The sequence below is a fragment of the Tetrao urogallus genome (genome assembly GCF_951394365.1).
Source record: "Tetrao urogallus genome assembly, chromosome: 14".
Taxonomy (NCBI): domain Eukaryota; kingdom Metazoa; phylum Chordata; class Aves; order Galliformes; family Phasianidae; genus Tetrao; species Tetrao urogallus.
Window position 1 is genome coordinate 1,465,056 of NC_136827.1, and position 17,057 is coordinate 1,482,112.

Consider the following 17,057-nt stretch of genomic DNA (forward strand, 5'->3'; position numbering starts at 1 on the left):
TGGATCTTACAATCCCCCAGCCCCATTCCTGCTCTTAGCTGGATGCCCCCCACCAGCTCAGGCTGACCAGAGCCGACCCATGGCCTCGGGCACCTCTAGGGATGGAGCACCCACAGCTGTGGGCAGCAGTGCCACAGCCTCCCTGTCCTTTGAGCGAAGAGTTCTTCCTTAATACCTAATCTAAAATCTCCCCTCTTCTAATTTAAAGCCATCCCCCCTTTCCTGATTGCTATCAGATCACGTAGAAAGTCAGACTCTGGTGCAAGGAGCAGGATCTTGCACAGCGACTCCCTCTGTTTTGGAAGGCACCTGCCTCACCCCTTCCCTCCATCCGTGCCCAAATCCTGGTTTGCTGCATTTTGGGGCTGGGGAGGGTCACAATCCACCTTGTTACTCTGCAGTGCCACCCTGACCCCCAGTTGCTCAGGCTGCAGAGCTGCAGCAGCGCATTGCCTGCAGCTAACTTGCAACCATTAAGTCCAGCAGTGCTGGGAAGCTAACAGGGACCTGAACAGGCACAGACAGCAGTGGGACTGATGCTGGCTGAGAGGTTTTTGTGCTCCTGGGTGCGTGGCATACACTGAGCTCAGCACTCTGAGCTGCAGTGTTCCATACAGACCTGGCTACAGCGCAGAGCATAGGGCAGGGGACAGCAGAGGAAAGGAGACAAAGCACAGAGCTCTCAGAAACACAGGCAAGGGTCACTGGTCTGGGAAGATTCAGATCCTCCTGCCTATAGCCTCCCAAAGTCCAAAATAACAGAGGCACCTGGAAAAGCCAAAACAAGAGAAGTGGGGATAGAACGGATGGCACTGGGATAGAATGGAGCTTCCTCCTCACCTTCCCTTTCCAAAGAGCATTAAAGAAGGGATGGTTGTGCTCAGCACCTCTCCCTATTTACACCCCCTCGTGCCATTGAGCATCTCTCAGCACAGACAGCACTCGTATTTCCTTAGTACAGGTGGGATTTGGTAGGGCTGGGTTTTGGGCTGGAAGAGGTGATTTTGTTGTTCCTGCTCCAAAAAACCAGAAACCAAGTGGGAAAGCCATGCTCCAGCCCATGCTGGGCTGCAGAGGGCAGGAACAGATCCTATCCATGGTGGGGGCTGTGTCACAAAGACTCCCAAGGGAGTAAGAAGCAGGATGCATCATTAGCTTTCGTGCACCGTTAGGAACATCTGTGCTTAATTCTCCCATGATCTTCGGCTCTTCTGATTAATTGATAATCTGAAGAACTATTTCTGATTGCTATTTCTAACTTCACGTGAGGACATTTCAGTGCTCAGGGAGCAGCAAGTGTTACACACACAGGCAGAGCTCAGCCTCACACGCTGTTTCTTGATGAGGCGGAACAGCCACAGGAGTTGCACCCGGGGTGGAAAAAAGGGAGAGCAATGCAGAGGCTGGGATGTGATGGGGAGCAGGAATGTCATTGCCTGGGGCAGGACAGGGTGAGGGTTGGGCAGGAAGAAGGGATTGAACAGGGAGACTCACCCGAGATCCTGGGTATGCAGTGGCAAGCAGGTATCCAGGAGAGGTGGCAACCTGTGAGCCTGCAGCTCGCAAAGACAAACAGTGGCCACCGTGTTGCATCTGCAGTAACCAGCAGCCAAAATCAAATTCTGTGAAGATGATATTTTTGTGCAGAAGTGTTTGACAGGAGTGGAGATGAGGTGACACCCGGCTCCAGTGTCTCACCCAGGCTGTGTGAGCAGGCCAGCATCACCTATGCGAGGACATCGGCGCCTCTCATGTCCTGGAGCCTCTGATGAAGTCAATGTGAGCTGCAGCACCAAACTGCAGCCAGAGCCTCGAGGGTGGCAGAAAGGCAGAGGTCCCAGGCAGGCAGACAGCTTCCAGTGAGCCCCAGCTTCCAGCACTGCCTGCCTCTCAAGGCCTGGCCCAGCAGAGGCCGAAAGCCCACCTGGCCTCCAGCTGCTACGAGTGGAGTTGTTTGCCAACTCCATCCCCATGGATGTGAGGACAAACCTTTTTTGCAGGTCACACTGGTGCCAGGCAGGAAGACTTGTGAGCCCCTGCCCAGCCCCATCACACCCCAGCACTGGGGACAGGGAGTAAAAACGAGATGGCAGCAGAATCAGAAATGGAGAGTGACTGACATGTGCCTGAGGAACACAGGAAGAGCAGCCTCTCGTGGAGCGTGCAATGTGAAGAACCTACAATTAAAACAAGGTTATTACATGCACTCTGCAGCAACCTGGTCAGCTCTCCCTGTTCCAGAGGTATAAGAAGGAACAGCCACAAGCCCAGAACCCAGGGCTCCCCTCACTGCGCTCTGTACACTTCAAGGATGACAGGAGTCAAAAAAGGCACGAGCATTAAACAGACAAACAGATCAGGTAAGAAAAATACTGCCTCTTCATTTAATGTTTAAAGACATCAGTAAACAAACAGAACGGTACAGTAAGAGGCTGAGCCCCTCCCCTGTCCCCAAACAGCACCCTCCAAACCACAAGAGGACCAGGTGACGGTGCAGGAGAAGGAGCAGCAAAGTCTGGAATCTGGGAAACCTCTGCTGCTGTCAGGACAAGACAGCAGGACCTGCAGGAGGCAGCCTCCCTCAGCCATGAGCAGCGACATCTCTGGGGCGCAGCCAGGAGGTGGTTTTTGCTCCCGGTGAGCAGCCCAAGCCTCTTGCAAACACACCTATGGACTTGGAAAACACAGCTGGAAGCTACGTTAGAGCTGTGAGACACGCTGTGCACTCATCTTGGCCACCAAACTGCTGTTTCACAGTGATTTTAACCTTTCAAAAAACTTTTTTTTTTTTTAATTAAAAAAAAAAAAAAAAAAAAAAGGGAGTTAGGTCCAACTTGGCCAAGTGTGGCATTACTCATTTGTGAGCACAAAGCTGAGCACAGGGGCAAAGAACAAGACTGCACTGCATACATTCTTTCACCCTGCTCCAACCGTGTTCCTGATCCCTACCCCAGAACTGGCCTCGTCTTGTTGAATGCTTTTCTTTGAGCTGTGGAGCAGCAGATGGGTAGAAAGGATAGAAGGAAGCAAGCCTCGGTGCAGGCTTCAAGAGGACAACCGAGTGGGTACCTGAGCAGAGGGCTGGGGACAGCAGGACGTGGCAGGTGTGCTGCTGATGAGGCAGAGGCTCCAGGCACAGACACTTCAGCTCCCACCTTTCTGGCTGAAACCTGCAGGGGAGCTGAAGAAGCTGAGTGAGTGGGGCTCAGAAGGCAGCTGCGTGGCTGCCAGCCAGTCCACGGCACGGGTCTGAGAGCTGCTTGAATTTCCATTTCCCAGATTGGTGACAGGTGGAACTGCGATGCATGGTGGAAAGCAAGGAACGTGTTTCACTGCTCTCTGCGTTTCAGGGAGCAGAAGTCTGCAGTGGTGCTGTTTTCTGCTGCCACTGCATGCAGTCGAATATGAAGGGAGGGCTCACTGGCTTCCATGCAGCCAATTAACTGCACCAGTGTCCAACACGGGAACCCCCCCATGGTCCAGAGTCCCAGATCTCCAGAGAGTCCATCAGATTCCTCAGATCTCAACGTCGCTCTCTTTGTCATTATCGTGGTCACCATCATAAAACTCGTTGGCAGCTTCAGGCCTGGGGGGGAAAAAAGACACTATCAGAGACAAATGCCTACAAGATCAGAAGATGCCTATGAGGAGACCACATATTTACAGAGAGAGGGATCCTGCAGGGACAGAAAGGAAAGTTCATCTCACCAGAACATTAGAGCTGTACCTGCTGTAGTTTTCCTCAGAGCCTCTTTCCTCTGGATCAGGTTCGTCTGTGCGATCGTAGCTCAGCAAGTCAGAAGGGACGTCGTGGATCTGCACGCTGGGAGCATGGTTCAACATCTTCAGATTCTCAAATATTGTCTGTCTGATCTGATCCAAGTACTGTTCAGAAAGAAACAACAAACAGAGAGGGATCATCACCAAGAGATCTGATGCTTTGCTCAGAGCCACGATGGTCAGCACTACTGCCTGCCTGCATCGCCTGTGTGCTGGCCGTGAGAAATGCCTTCGTGCAGAAAGCCATTTAGCAGAGCAGAAGAGATGGGAAAGTTAATTCAATCCCTGAGGCTCTGGCTCTCAGAGAACAGTAAGACAATCCAGCAGAGTTTGCAAATATTACAGACCCTTTGAGACTTTCTGACGTCCCAGAGAAAAGCCTGCATTCGCTCTATCAGCTTTCTGCCGCCACAATAATTCCTTGCCTGGGCTCCATCTGGTTTTGCAGGACAGGGCATCAACCACAGGGTTTTTGGGGCTTCACACCTGGACACTGCTGTAAGGCATGCAAGGCACTCACCTGCCTGGAGTTCTGATTTTCAATCCTCGTGCTGACATCAGGATGAAGAGTGAAATCTGGAGCGAAGTATTCAAAGTACTCTGTGAGCAAGAGTTAAAGCACAAGGGCAAGGGAGCCAGTCAGCAGATGCACAGCTCTGCAGGGAAGCAGGGCTCACCCTCCCACCATGCTAGAGGTAACCAAGAGAGTCAGCAGAAGTAATGCTCAAGCCACCCCAAGTGATCCAAATTAAAATGCTGAGCAGACGCATCCTTACTGCATCAGGTAAGCCTACGAAGGGGAGATGGAAGGGGATCAGGACTAGGGTCAGGAAGTGCTGTTTCTTTGGCCCTAGTCGACACAGAATTAAGTGCTAAATCTTCAGCTGATACAAGTGCTTTAGCTCAACTAGTAAGGAAAACAAGGGAACCTGAACTTACCACTATATGGGAGCTCTTCGCTAATTGCTTCATCTACAAGCAACGACGTTTCGTAAGTCCTGAAAAGAAAGGACAAAACAACACAGACTCAAATGAGCTCAGTGCAGACCAAGCTACAGGGTGCTCGTGGGGGACAAAGCCCAGAGCAAATGCCTCATCAGATACACAGCAAACCCATAAGACTCACCAGCACCGTGCCACGTTGCGGACTGTGTAGCCGCCTCCTCCCAGCACCAGCAAGGGGATGTTGAAACTCTTGACGTACTCCACGCACTCCCTAGAAACCCCAAAGAACCAGCATCAACGCTGCTACCTGCAGCACGCATCCACGTGCTTGAAATCCCACTGTGTGCTCATCCACTACCACGGCTGGTGTGACAAACACGGGGCTCAGGGCTCCTCCTGAACCACGTGCTGCTCTGCAAACTGCTGCTTTTCCACAGAGTCCCATTCTGAGAGCCTCTGTCACACAACAGTTTAAAAACAAGTGAAGCTGGTGCAGCTGGAAGGCTGAAAGCTCAAGTCTCGCAACACAGGACCGTCTGCAGTTGTTCTGCTGTGTTCCAGCCCTGCTGTGCTTACCCATGTCCTCTTATACTGAGGTTAAAGCAGCCCAAACGGTCACAACCCAGAGAATCCGCACCGCACTGGGGAAGAGAAAAAGAACAATTGAGTTTTGGCTAGATAGCCATTGATTTCCAGACACACACTGGCATCCCTACCCCTCTGCCAGCTTTATTCAGCAAAGGGGACTTCACCTAGCAGTTCAGATGGGTCACACCAACCCTGACCTCCCATAAGGCATTTGAGAAATGGCCCTTCAAGCTACAGCCTCTGACAAGAATGTACATGCGCACCAAGGCCTGTTTCCTTACCTGCAATACGATGCAGGTGGGCTGATAGTAATCTACCACCTGGTTAATGACTGGTTGGAAGAGGTGTTTGTAACCTTTGGGGAGAAAAACAAGTTTGTCATGGCTCTGGAGAAAAGGACCAGTGAACATTTGGGCAAGGGAGAAGGGCAAGGGCCACCTGCTTACTTTGGTCATCGATACCATCTCGTAGAGGCACGTTGAGACAGTAATAACGGCCACTCTCTGCACCAACTTCATACATGTCCCCTGGCCAAGGAAAGACAGAAGAGCCACAACAGCCCTAAGACTTCACAGGAGCCAGAAGGCCAGATCTGGTCTGTTAACCCAGCTACAACCCTGTTTACTACAAAGAATTACAGCTCTGTTCCTCTCTAGCTGCTTCTCCATCTCCTTTCTTCCATCATTTCCTCCTGTCGTTCTAATCTAATCATTTTAGACCCCTAAACTCCAGCAGCACTTCTGAAGGACTCTGAAACAAGGCCAAGTTCACGTTGCCAAGGAAGCTACATACCTGTACCAGGAAAAAAATAGTTCCCATATTTATGAAAGGACACGGTCATCACACGGTCTGTCAAGTAGAAAGCTTCCTGCACACCATCTCCATGATGGATATCAATGTCAATGTACAGAACACGAGGGTGGTATCTACCAGAGACAGGAGAAAAAGCAGCATTATTGGTTGCTATACACTAAATGGCCCCACATATGCCTCAGTGCAATGAAAATGCCCACCCACCAGAAGATTTCATCTATCTCATAACAAATAGCTTCTGATATGCCACATTTATACACAGCTTCAACTTCAGCACCCACCCCACTAAAGCATTTTCTTCTGCTGAGCCCAGAAAGAGATCATAGAACAAAATGTTTTCAGGCAGGGCCAGAAATACTTTTGAAACCACAGAAAAAGAAACTGATTTTAACCACAAGAGTTAGAGAGCTGCCTGTTGTGTTTCCCCTCCTCCCCACTCAGACAACCTGAGTTAGTTAGGCTTTAAGAACTCCAAGAATTTTTAAATGTATCTGGAAATAAATGGTAAGCTAGCCAAGGAATGCTCACTGCCTCCTCATGCCAGAGCACTGGCAGCACTGTGGGCAAGCTGGCCATTACCAAAGCCACCAGGCTGGGCTGCAGGGCCTGCCTTGCTCCCACTGCTGTGGAAATCAGGGCAGAGTGCTGTCAGCCCCTCAGGACAAGCAGCATCCTCGAGGAAACATTGTGAGGATGGTGAGAGGCTGATTAATGACAACAGGGGTGGGGGAAGCACTGAGCACAGCGTGAGTCAGAATGCACGTTCAGGTATAGAAAGGAAAATAAGGGTAACTGGACTCCCTTTGGCACAGCCACTCCAACAGGCATTTCAGGCACGACATTTACCAGCCTGCTGGTTCACAAAGACAGAGGAGGAGGAATAGGAGATCACTGGAAGTAAACACTCCGGTGTAATGGTCAAAGCTGACGTGCAGGTGACAGCACTGCTACTGCTAAGTGCTGGAGATGTGGCACTGAGCCTGCTGTCAGCTCAAGGACTGCATGCCCAGCTGCAGAGAACTCCCACAACTTTTCTAAAGGAAATGCTGCATCTGGTCAGTCCCCACAGAGCAGGGGATCCGGCATGCATGCCAAAACTCTAGCAGGAGGGACCTGAAAAAACAAGCTAACACAAGAAGCAGAGAGGAGGAACGTGTGGCTCACATCATCTGCCTGCTGGAAGCAGAGCCTTAAGTGTGCCTGCAGTGACCCTAATGGTGCTGGTTGATGGCACTGAGCCACGCTGATCAGCAGAACAGCACCTCGACTCAGCCTCCCAGAGACACAACCAGTCATAAAACTGCCCTGCTTTTTTAATCCTGTAGGCAAACGTCAGCAAAGAGAAGAAGGGGCTGCGCAGACACAGCCTTTGTGTAAAGGGAGGCAAGGACTTTTTCCAAAGCATGGAACAAAAGAATAAGGACACAATGTTGTCTCCCACGAGGAGTAATTGAAACCTCTAGCAAACAGGACTCACGTGAGACAAGGAAACAGGTGGGCACAGATGCAACAGTAAAGACCTGAGGTCCCAAACTCAACATAGAGAAGGCCGATAGAGAGGAAGGAGGTATAAAGAAACCCCAGGATGTCCCATAAGTCTGACTTTGCAAGCAAGCGAGCCTGCCATCAGTCATATAACTATTTTCTGGTCAACCAACCAGAATCCTCAAACCCTTTTTTTTTTTTTTGGTTTAATCCTGCAACATCTTGCTTGTCACTAAATACTGATTGCAGGGCACCTGAGAGTACAAAAAAAATACAGCACTGACTAATCCAAGAAATGTCAGGTATTTCTCTTTTCCTTCCATTCTGATTTTACTTTTTGTTTTCTGAAGAAAAACAATAAACTCTTTTCTATTCAAAGCAAGCATCCTTTAATTGTTTGTGTTACCCAAGTCCTGCTCTTAATCCAGTCAAGCAAATCAAGAAAGATGCAAGCCATTCAACTCTCCAGTGAGCCACATGCTGCATTTACCTACAAAAGGCTCACTGAAGCAAAAAGGCAGCGAGCCAGGAGACCCTGAAATGGCTATTTCACAGATGGATGAGGAGAAACAGAACTGAACCTCTCCACCTTGCTTAGGCAGCAGGGTAACAAAGCTGCAGTCAGACATCCCAATTCTTCAGACTCCTTGCGTGTAAAGAAGAGCTCAGGCCAAGCCACTGAGCCCTTCTTGGACTCCAGAAAGGAAATGCCACCACAGAGATGAGGGAGAGAGATTCAGCCCAGAGAGGGAAGTCACACACCAGCCATGCAGCAGTGCACTTGCCCCACGTCCTTACTTGAGCAGCTCCAGGATGCCAATCACTATGTCGTTGACGTAACAGAATCCAGAAGCCTGCCACACAGAGAAAAGCAGACAGTGTTAGAATCAACAGAGAACAACAGGTGCAAAAAGAAAGAAAGATGCAGGTACACCTCGTTACCTCAAACTTCTTGGCATGATGTAGGCCCCCTGCCCAGTTTATTGCAATATCACAGATCTGGAAGGAAAGATAAGTTAGTCTAACGTGACAATACGGTTACAACAACCTTGCATCTGTTTTGTCAGAAGGGACTTTGGCCAGCCCAGCACTGTGGCCCACAAACACCCCTCTGCCCATTGCTTCACCCACAGAGGCCTTTCCAAAGCTCTGTCCTGCTCATTAGACCAAGCAGCAGATTAGCTGTGTGCTTTACATCCCCCTTGAGATTTAGAAAAGACCAGCTATCCATCCAGCACCAGGCAGAACACTTGGCACATGTAGCTTTTTCCTGTGTTTGCCTGTTATGCTCATTAGACCTTTCCCAAAAGCATTCTCTCTCTGAAAGATCCACACCTCTGAAGCTTTGTTATCCTCCCTCTTCTTCAGACATACTGAGTGGCCCCATTTAATGCATTTCCATAGCAGAGACCTAGCAGCATTCCGGAGATCTCTCAGCAGGTGAGTTCCTACAGGCTTATGGTTCTACAGTGCTGATAGCACTTCTGGCTTTACTATGTGCACTATAAGCAAGCTGTGACTCTCTCTGGATTGAACAGCTAAATAACTGGTTCTGAAGGCATACGAGGAACAGCTGAAGGAGCTGGGGCAGTTCAGCTTGGAGAAGAGGATGTTTGGGACAGACCTCATCACCCTACACAGCTACCTGAAAAGAGGATGCAGCAAGGAGATAGCAGTCTCTTTTCTCAGGTGACAAACGATAGGATGTGAGGTAACAGCCTCAAGTTGCACTAGGGGAGGTTTAGATTGGTATCAAGAAGAGTTTGTTCACAGAAAGAGTGGTCAGCTATGGGAGCAGGTTGCCCAGGGAGGTGGTGGTGTCCATCCCTAGAGGCACTGAAAAGACTTGTGGATGAGGTGCTTAGGGATGCACATCAGTGGTATACCTGTGTTGTTGTTGTCTCACAAGTCTTTTCCAACTTACATTGTCTATAATTTTGTCACTGTAATGACGTAGGAATAGTCTTAACCTTCACATTCTTACAGTGGGAAGAATTTACACTGCCACAAAGCAGAGGATGCCACATTATTATACTAAGCACATTCATATCCTTGAACTGATAGCCAGTTGTCTTCTACCAGCGCTTCAGAGATAAGCCCAAGCTCAGTTACCTTGTTGTTCAGCTGCGTTGCTCCCTGCAGGGAGGCCCCAGTGTAACGAGAGCAAAACTCAAACAGCCCTGGAAACACCGGGCTGAGAAAGAGAAAAAGAAAAAAGAAGTCATGATTCAAACAAAGAACATCTTCTCATTTCTCTACACTTCTGAGCAAAGCCAGTCCTGAAAGCTCTCCTCTGCCCACATCACACGACAGCATCTGTCCTGCAGCCCTGCTGATGTGTGTCCAGAGCTGGGATGTGACTCAGGGGAAGGAGGACAGGTCTCCCCCATGCCATCTCCCTGTATCAGCATTGGGAAGATCCTTCCCACTCCACTGCCCAGCACACAGCACAGGATGCAATATACTGCAATTGGATGTGAGTGCAGCTCTTGGGGCAGAGCTGAGGCAGGATCAAACCCACCGTGCAGAGCCAATACAGGCACCAGGATCTCTAGGAGAGTAAAGGAACAGAGGATGTGGTGTGATGCTTGTGACTTAGTGGCACACAGACATCCCAAGTGTCATCCATGCACAAATAGTAACTTACAGACTTTCGTTTTCCTCCTGTATTCTGATCAGAGTAATGTTACAGAACAGCCTTCTGATTTCCAGCCTAAATAGTAAAAACCTGGCTATGACCCCAATACCTTATTGGGATAACAGTGTTCTCTATCTAATGTAACTCCTCTCGTGCTAGGACTTACAGATTTCCCTTCCAAAGAATACAGAAGAACAACCTTATTCTCTGACAGCCCTTACTTTCCTCAGACAAGGCATGCTGTGTCCTTCCTCAGTCACACAGAGCCCTTCCACACACTCCTGTCAAGGTTTGTCTCTCACAAATGTGAAAGACTGGAATTGAATATTCTTAACAAGCTCTCATGTGAAGACAGAAGCATTAAACTCTCCTCGGTTCCACCTGAAAAATCAGGCTCTCAGAGCTACCCTGCACTTAACATGCACTTATTAAGGTAGCCAAAATGATAGGCAACTATTGAAAATACTATTTTATTTTTTTTTAAAGAAGAACTGGAGGTTCTGCAAGAACAAGTGGAGGTACAGCCTCTAATGCAATGAGCTTATGATGTAAATACAGATCTAAAAAGGAGGATGATAAGATCTGAAGAGAAGGGGAAGGAATCGAGGCGGTTTAATACTCTGCTATGAGGGGCATGCACCCCATTCTGCTTCAAAAATAAGAACCAGTACACACTGCACAGTCCTCCAGACACAAGCAGTGCACATAAGAGCAGCCTTTCTGCCTCCACGTCCACAGGAGGCGCAGGGCACTCACCAGTCATCACCCACGTTGAAGGCATTGAGGCTCTTGGTGAAGCCCTGCATGTTGTTGGGACTCACTCTCTGCAGGAAGTCTATGTAGTCCTCGGAGTGGAACCTGCACATGTCATGCTGCGACGCCTGGTATGGCTTGAAAACCTTCAAGAGAAAGACAAGATCACATCCTGTGTTTGCTTTGACCGTAAGAAACCTCAGGCTGACAAAGGAGCTGCACAAAGTGTATCTAGAAGTGGTCCTGATGTTCACATGCATTGACACGCAACAAATTGCTGCACAAAGCCTGTTTCCCAACTGACTCCTATCTTCTAGCCATCTCCTGCCCTTCGTAATAACTACAGCTTCTCCCATATGCTCTCTGATCCCTTCTTTCCACCACTACCCCCCCCCCACCCCTTGTTTGGACAGACAGCAAGCCAGCAAAAAGTGACAGCTGAATCCAAACCTCAGCTCTGTCCTCATGGGAGCACTGCTGCCTCACCAGTCACAACACCTTGATGTCGAGGAGGTTTCCATCCCTCCATCAGAGCTGTTTACAGGGCTGGTAAGTTCAGAAGTTAATTTGGAGAAGGCTCTTAGGCAGATGGAACGTTTGCATAAGCTTTGTTTCCTTTGGAAAGTCAGCTAAAAACAGTCATGGGGCTGGATGGATTTGAACTGAAGTTCTCCTGACAACACACATTTGCCAGTTTGGCACTTAACACGCATACCTCAATAAACAGGAAGTTAAAAATCAACTCCACGTACCCAAAAAGGGGAAACCGAAGCTACACTGAAACCAGTAAGAGAGAATCTTTCGTGTTTCAGAACTTGTCTTAATTAAAGCACACGCTTTATAAAATAATTGGAAGATTAAAAAACAAAACACATAGGAAGCGTGAGCTCATCTCCAGAGGGAGAATGTGCTGAGGCAGCTCCCACAGCATGCCTTCCCTGGGCCAGGCAGGACCTCTGATATGTAAAATAGAGGTAAAATACAGCCTAACAAATGTGGTATCTCCTTCACTGTGCTGCTCAGCATGTGGCACGGTGCTTTCCCTGTCAATGTGGGGCTCTGCTGCTTGGGATAGCTAGAGCCAAGAGAGTGGGACTGGCAGGCAGGGGTGAAAGTGGGGCCGGACCCAGCAAGGTCTATCAGGAAGCCTGATGAGTGAGTAACTCAAGACCACAATGTCACAGAAAAGAAGGGACACTCAAGAGATGTTCTTGGACAAAGACACAGAGGGGACCTGGAGCAGAAAGGAGGGATGGAAAAACAACAACAAAACCAAAAGCTTCCAGACCTACTCACAGCTGGGAAAAAGGGAAAGCTGACTCCTTCCCCCTCCTCTTGCCCTTCACCCGCTGCAGCCACAGCCCCAGGCACCTCCCTGAGCACGCCTGGCACTCAGCCCCTTGCTCAGCCAGCTCAGCACAAAACTCTCCTGCTTTTGCTGAGTGACCGAGTTCCATCGGTTCCCACGGGATCCAGCAGCTTCCAGATGCAGCACAGGAAAGGCAGCAGGAAGACGCAGCAGAAAAGCAGAGAACATGAGCAGCCAGATAATTCTCCCCCTTTGTGCAATGCTGAGCCTTAAAGATTTGCCCACCACAGCCACAAATAAGCTGGAAAAAACGTCAGGAAGTAAACCTGACTTCAGCTACCTTGAGAAAATAGCAGCCTCTTGTTTGGAGGTGGTGAGGAAGGCAGGTAATGATGCAACCACAGCACAAAGTTAACAGGGCCTTTTGTAGTCACAGTCGGCCAATAATCCCCAGCTTTTATGTGCTCAGAGCTCTGCCAGTCAGGATGAAGTTTCCTCTGCAGTTTCAGCTTCTTGAGGAAAGTGTAACCCTCACCTCCCCCCTCAAAAAACCACCACCAGTTTCAGGGCTAAAAACAGTGAAACACTCAGCCCTGCCTACTGCCTCACACAGGCATGGGTTTAACATTTGGTGCCTGGTCTGAATGTGCTTTTTGCTCTTTCTGTAGGAGAATTCCCAACTCAAGAGAAACTACTCCATACGTCTGCAGTCAAAAATCTGAATGCTAAACTCTGTGAAGATTCGGTGCTCTGTGAGACACCCCAGCCAGAGCTTCCCCAGGAGCACAGCAGGAGTGGGGCAACTTCTTCCTGCTGTCTCAACAGTTTTAACTGCCTGTATGCAGGCAAGACAGGAGAAAGTAATACGATAAAAGGGTGCAGATGCACCTGAGCAGAGAAGAAGAAGGCAAAGCAGGCAGAGAAAAAGCCTCAGAGGCTGGGAGGAGAAAAAAGAGCAGGCTCTGCTGGGGCAGGAGATGGGGACAAGAGAATGAAAGGAAAGGAAAAACATGAATGGCAGGGTGGGTGGCAAGGACCAGGAGCTCCACTGGGAAGAGAGAGCTGATAGCAAAGGGGTCAGAACAGCCCCTACAGCCTGCATCCCATCACCATGCCAAGCAGGGATTGGCTTCCCAGCGACTGGCCAAAGCAGCCATCATGCACCAGCGTGAGGGCAGACCCTGCAGAGGGCTCAACTCTCAGCACCTGCTGATAACCACACCTGCAAAAGCTCCTACAGTGGCAGCTGACAAATCTAAAGGATGCGATGTTCCTGAGCACCAAACTGCAGGAGCAATGCTGAATGCACAAGGGAGCTTTTTAAATACTTCAGCATACTGAATTAATTTCAGATACTGCATCAAGGAGCAGTTCCACCCGTCCATTTTAGCATCTCCTTTTAAAAATTGATGCTGTGTGTTCATTTTGGTACAGCTCATTTTCTATTTCCTCCCACTCAATCCCCAGGTCTCCCACCACAAAGTGCTCTGGCAGTGGAACAGCTTGAACTTGAGCCCAAGCCAAATGCCAGGCACTCACAGAGCACTAAGAGATAACGACAAAGTTGTGTGGCATGTTTAAAGCAGCTGTGAGCAAGCAGTTTTCCTGCTTGCATTAACTTGTCTGCTCACATTTTGCTACCATGCCTGCAAGAGTATTGCACCTTGTCTTGCCTTCTCAAACAGTGCAAACACCGTGTGCCAGCATCAATGTTACTGCTCTCTCGTGCTCACAAAAGCACAACTCTGCTTTTAGCATCACCTGACTCCTGAGTGCTTGAACAAATGCCCTTTGAGGACAGGCTTTCTCTGCTATCACAACCAAATACCCAGCAGATCCTTGAAAGTGCAGTAAATGCTGGGGAAGAGGAAGACTGGGGAGCTGTCAGCAGTGTGGAGGTGCCTGGCCTGGCTGGAGTGACTGCTGTTTGCACAAAGCTGTCACAGGAATGTGCCCTTGCATCAGCATAACCTCCTGGTCACTGAGTTCAGACACCAGTTACAGGGAAGTTGCTGGTTTGGAGTTTCACAGGGAGAATGGCCTGACTGCAAAGTGGCAAAGGAATACAGATGGCATGTGTGAGCACACAGAGGAAGAGACGGCAGCAGCATCCCTGCACCTTCAAGCAATGGTCTACCACTTCTGTGCTATGTGTGATGATGCCTGTGACAGAAGTGCTCTTCCTTTTAAAGAGGTAACACCCACAAGAGGAAACCCTGTTACGTACATGGACACAAGCAAGTAAACATGCATACAGGCACAAACACACAGCCAGAAAGGCGTGGAGCTGCAGCAGCCTCCTGGGGAGCAGCTTTTCCCCAGGGCACGTGAAGCAGATGACGGGCTCTGGGGACAACAAGGAGCAGCCAGACCTGGGTTGTGAATCAGACACCGTGACCTGGAACTGCGCCACTTGGCACAGCAATCTAATCCCTCAGCAGCCAAAACAGTTCAGATACGATCCCTCAGAACTGAGGTGCCAAGAAGCTAGCCAAGAACAAAGGAAGCAGCCCCAATGCAGTGGGGCAGCATCTCAGTGCAGCAGCCATCTCAGAAGCATCAAGCAGCCACACGCTTCTCAGCACTCCTGCCTTGCTCTCGTACTGTGAGACATCACACCCTGTACTGCAGAGCTTTCTTTGCTCTCTTCTAGAGGAAAAGACAGCAAAGCGAGCAGGGATTCACAGGAAAGGGGCTGAGCTCAGTGCCCCTTATGCCAAGTGAAACAACGTATTTCACCACACAGGTACCACACATTTGTGGTGAGATTCCATTCCTCTCATACTCGAAACATAAGAAAACATCAGCTTCCTTTTTGATCATCACTAAACGATGACTATGTTTTAACAGGATTACACAGTTCAGCATTCAGGAAAAAAAAAAAAAACAAACATCTTTCCCAATAGTAACACCAGTAACTACGTTGAGTGAATTGGCTGGGGAGCAAGGATGTCAAAGACACATATAAAGTATGAGATAGGATGAATGAACTCCATTCAGGCACTGAGATGGACCCATCAGCCTCCAGAGGGCTTCTTTTTATCAGTGTATGATAACACCCAGCCCACACTGATTGCTGGATTCTGCCAAAGGCAGCTCCAGGCACAGAGGTTTCACATCCACTGTCACTCCTCCAGCGCCAGCTCAGCTCAGCACTAACAGCCAGCAGTGCTGCCATGGCCTCAGTGCTCAGGCGGGCGCTGGGGGCTCAGCAGACCCTAAAGATGCCACAGCCACACCTGTGAGCAGTGCTACCTGCTGGGCCCAGTATGGAGCCGAAGGCCACGAGAAAGGCCAAATGAACTTTCTAACAGAGAACTCAGCAACGCAGCCCAAGCCTCTGCATTGACAGCTGGGAACCGGGGTCAGCAGCTCAGCTCCGCGTGTGGAGGCCCCACAGCCCGCCCACCCGCCCTCCCCCGGGGAGCGATGCTCACGATCATCTTCTTGTAGAGGCCGTAGTGCAGCACCAGGCTGTGGGTGAGCGCCAGACGGTGCGGCTTCATGGGGTGCCCGGCTCCTGGAAGGAAGGAAACCACAGGCGGTCAGGGGCGGCACGGAGCAGGATTAGGCCCGAGTGCAGCACAGGCCGTTCCCGCGGGCCGGTACCGCTCTGCAGCCCCGACCCCGAGCCGGGAGCGGGGCCAAATCAGCCCGATCCCCACCCGGCCCGACCCCAGCCCCGCACCGTAGTGGAAATTGCCGACGTCCGGGTCGTAGAAATAGGCCACGGTCTTCGCCATGGCGAACAGGCCGCCACCGCCGCCCCGCGCCCCTTCTACGTCATCACTTCGCGACCGCACCGCCCGTCGGCGCTTGGCTGCGCGTTAGATCTCGCGAGAAGTGGCCGGTAAGGGGCGAGGCTTGAGCGGGATGGAGGCGGAGCTTGAGCGAAACGGGGGCGGGGCGTTGCTAAAGCACCGCCCACTTCGCAGACAGCGTGCCTGCAGCTGCGCTCACGTTAACCGTGGCGATGTTTGGAGCAGAACTGCCAGCAGTGTCACAAGGGAGCCCGAAGCCTCCAGGACTTCTGAATGGACCAAGCAAGGATGCAGGATGCAGCCCCATGGGGATGCAGATCCGCTGGAATGGAGTTCTGCATGGATGGAGCCCGTTGCGGTGCACATCCACAGCGATGGAGCTCCGTGGGGTTGGAGACATGGGGCTGGGGCTCCATGGAGATGTAGCTCCTTGGGCATGAGGACACAGGGATGTATCCCCGTGGGGATAAGGACACAGGTTTGGGGCTCTTTGGGGATGCTGATCCAGGGGGATGCTGGGGCCAGAGCCACCACGCCATGCCCCAGTACTGCCCCATACTGACAGAAGGAAAGAAGGATGGGTGGAGGAACTCTATGGGATGGGATACCCCTGTGATGTGCCTGGCAGGAGCAGAGCCCACTCCTTGCCTGCTCCTTACCTGCTTCCAGCTCTTTCCATGCAGGGTTCCCCTGGGAAAGGGGGTGGCGTGATCAGGACTGGTTGCACCCCCCGTTTGGACTGCTATGCAGAAATGCATTGGGTGGGCGGAAACACCAGGGAGCAGAAAGGGATTTATTGTGAAGGACAGCGGGGGCTTGAGAACAGATGGGAATCAGCCTCACCCTACATCTCAGGAGAACCCGAGACCTGCAGTGTGCCCTTAGAAGAAGCAAGATGTAAAACACTTTTAATGTCCCACTCTGTGCCATGCTATATGCTGTTGCAGTGTGTTGGGCTGAGATCAGGTGCCCTCTCATGCAGCCA

At 50.5% G+C, this 17,057-nt stretch overlaps 1 protein-coding gene across 2 annotated transcripts; it reads right to left on the bottom strand.

The window, feature by feature from the left end:
- Positions 1-3,516: 3,516 nt before the first annotated feature.
- On the bottom strand, positions 3,517-16,054 carry HDAC3 (histone deacetylase 3; the record flags this gene model as incomplete). Of its 2 annotated transcripts, none has more annotated exons than XM_079542323.1 (15): positions 3,517-3,586; positions 3,728-3,885; positions 4,301-4,380; positions 4,720-4,778; positions 4,907-4,996; positions 5,302-5,366; positions 5,595-5,668; positions 5,760-5,840; positions 6,106-6,239; positions 8,410-8,465; positions 8,554-8,610; positions 9,724-9,805; positions 11,006-11,148; positions 15,749-15,831; positions 16,000-16,054. In XM_079542323.1, 15 exons carry the CDS (start codon positions 16,052-16,054, stop codon positions 3,517-3,519), a joined length of 1,287 nt encoding a protein of 428 aa, XP_079398449.1. The 2 variants fall into 2 exon arrangements, with proteins under 2 accessions (XP_079398449.1, XP_079398448.1); XM_079542322.1 differs by having other exon boundaries at positions 9,670-9,805.
- Positions 16,055-17,057: the final 1,003 nt, after the last annotated feature.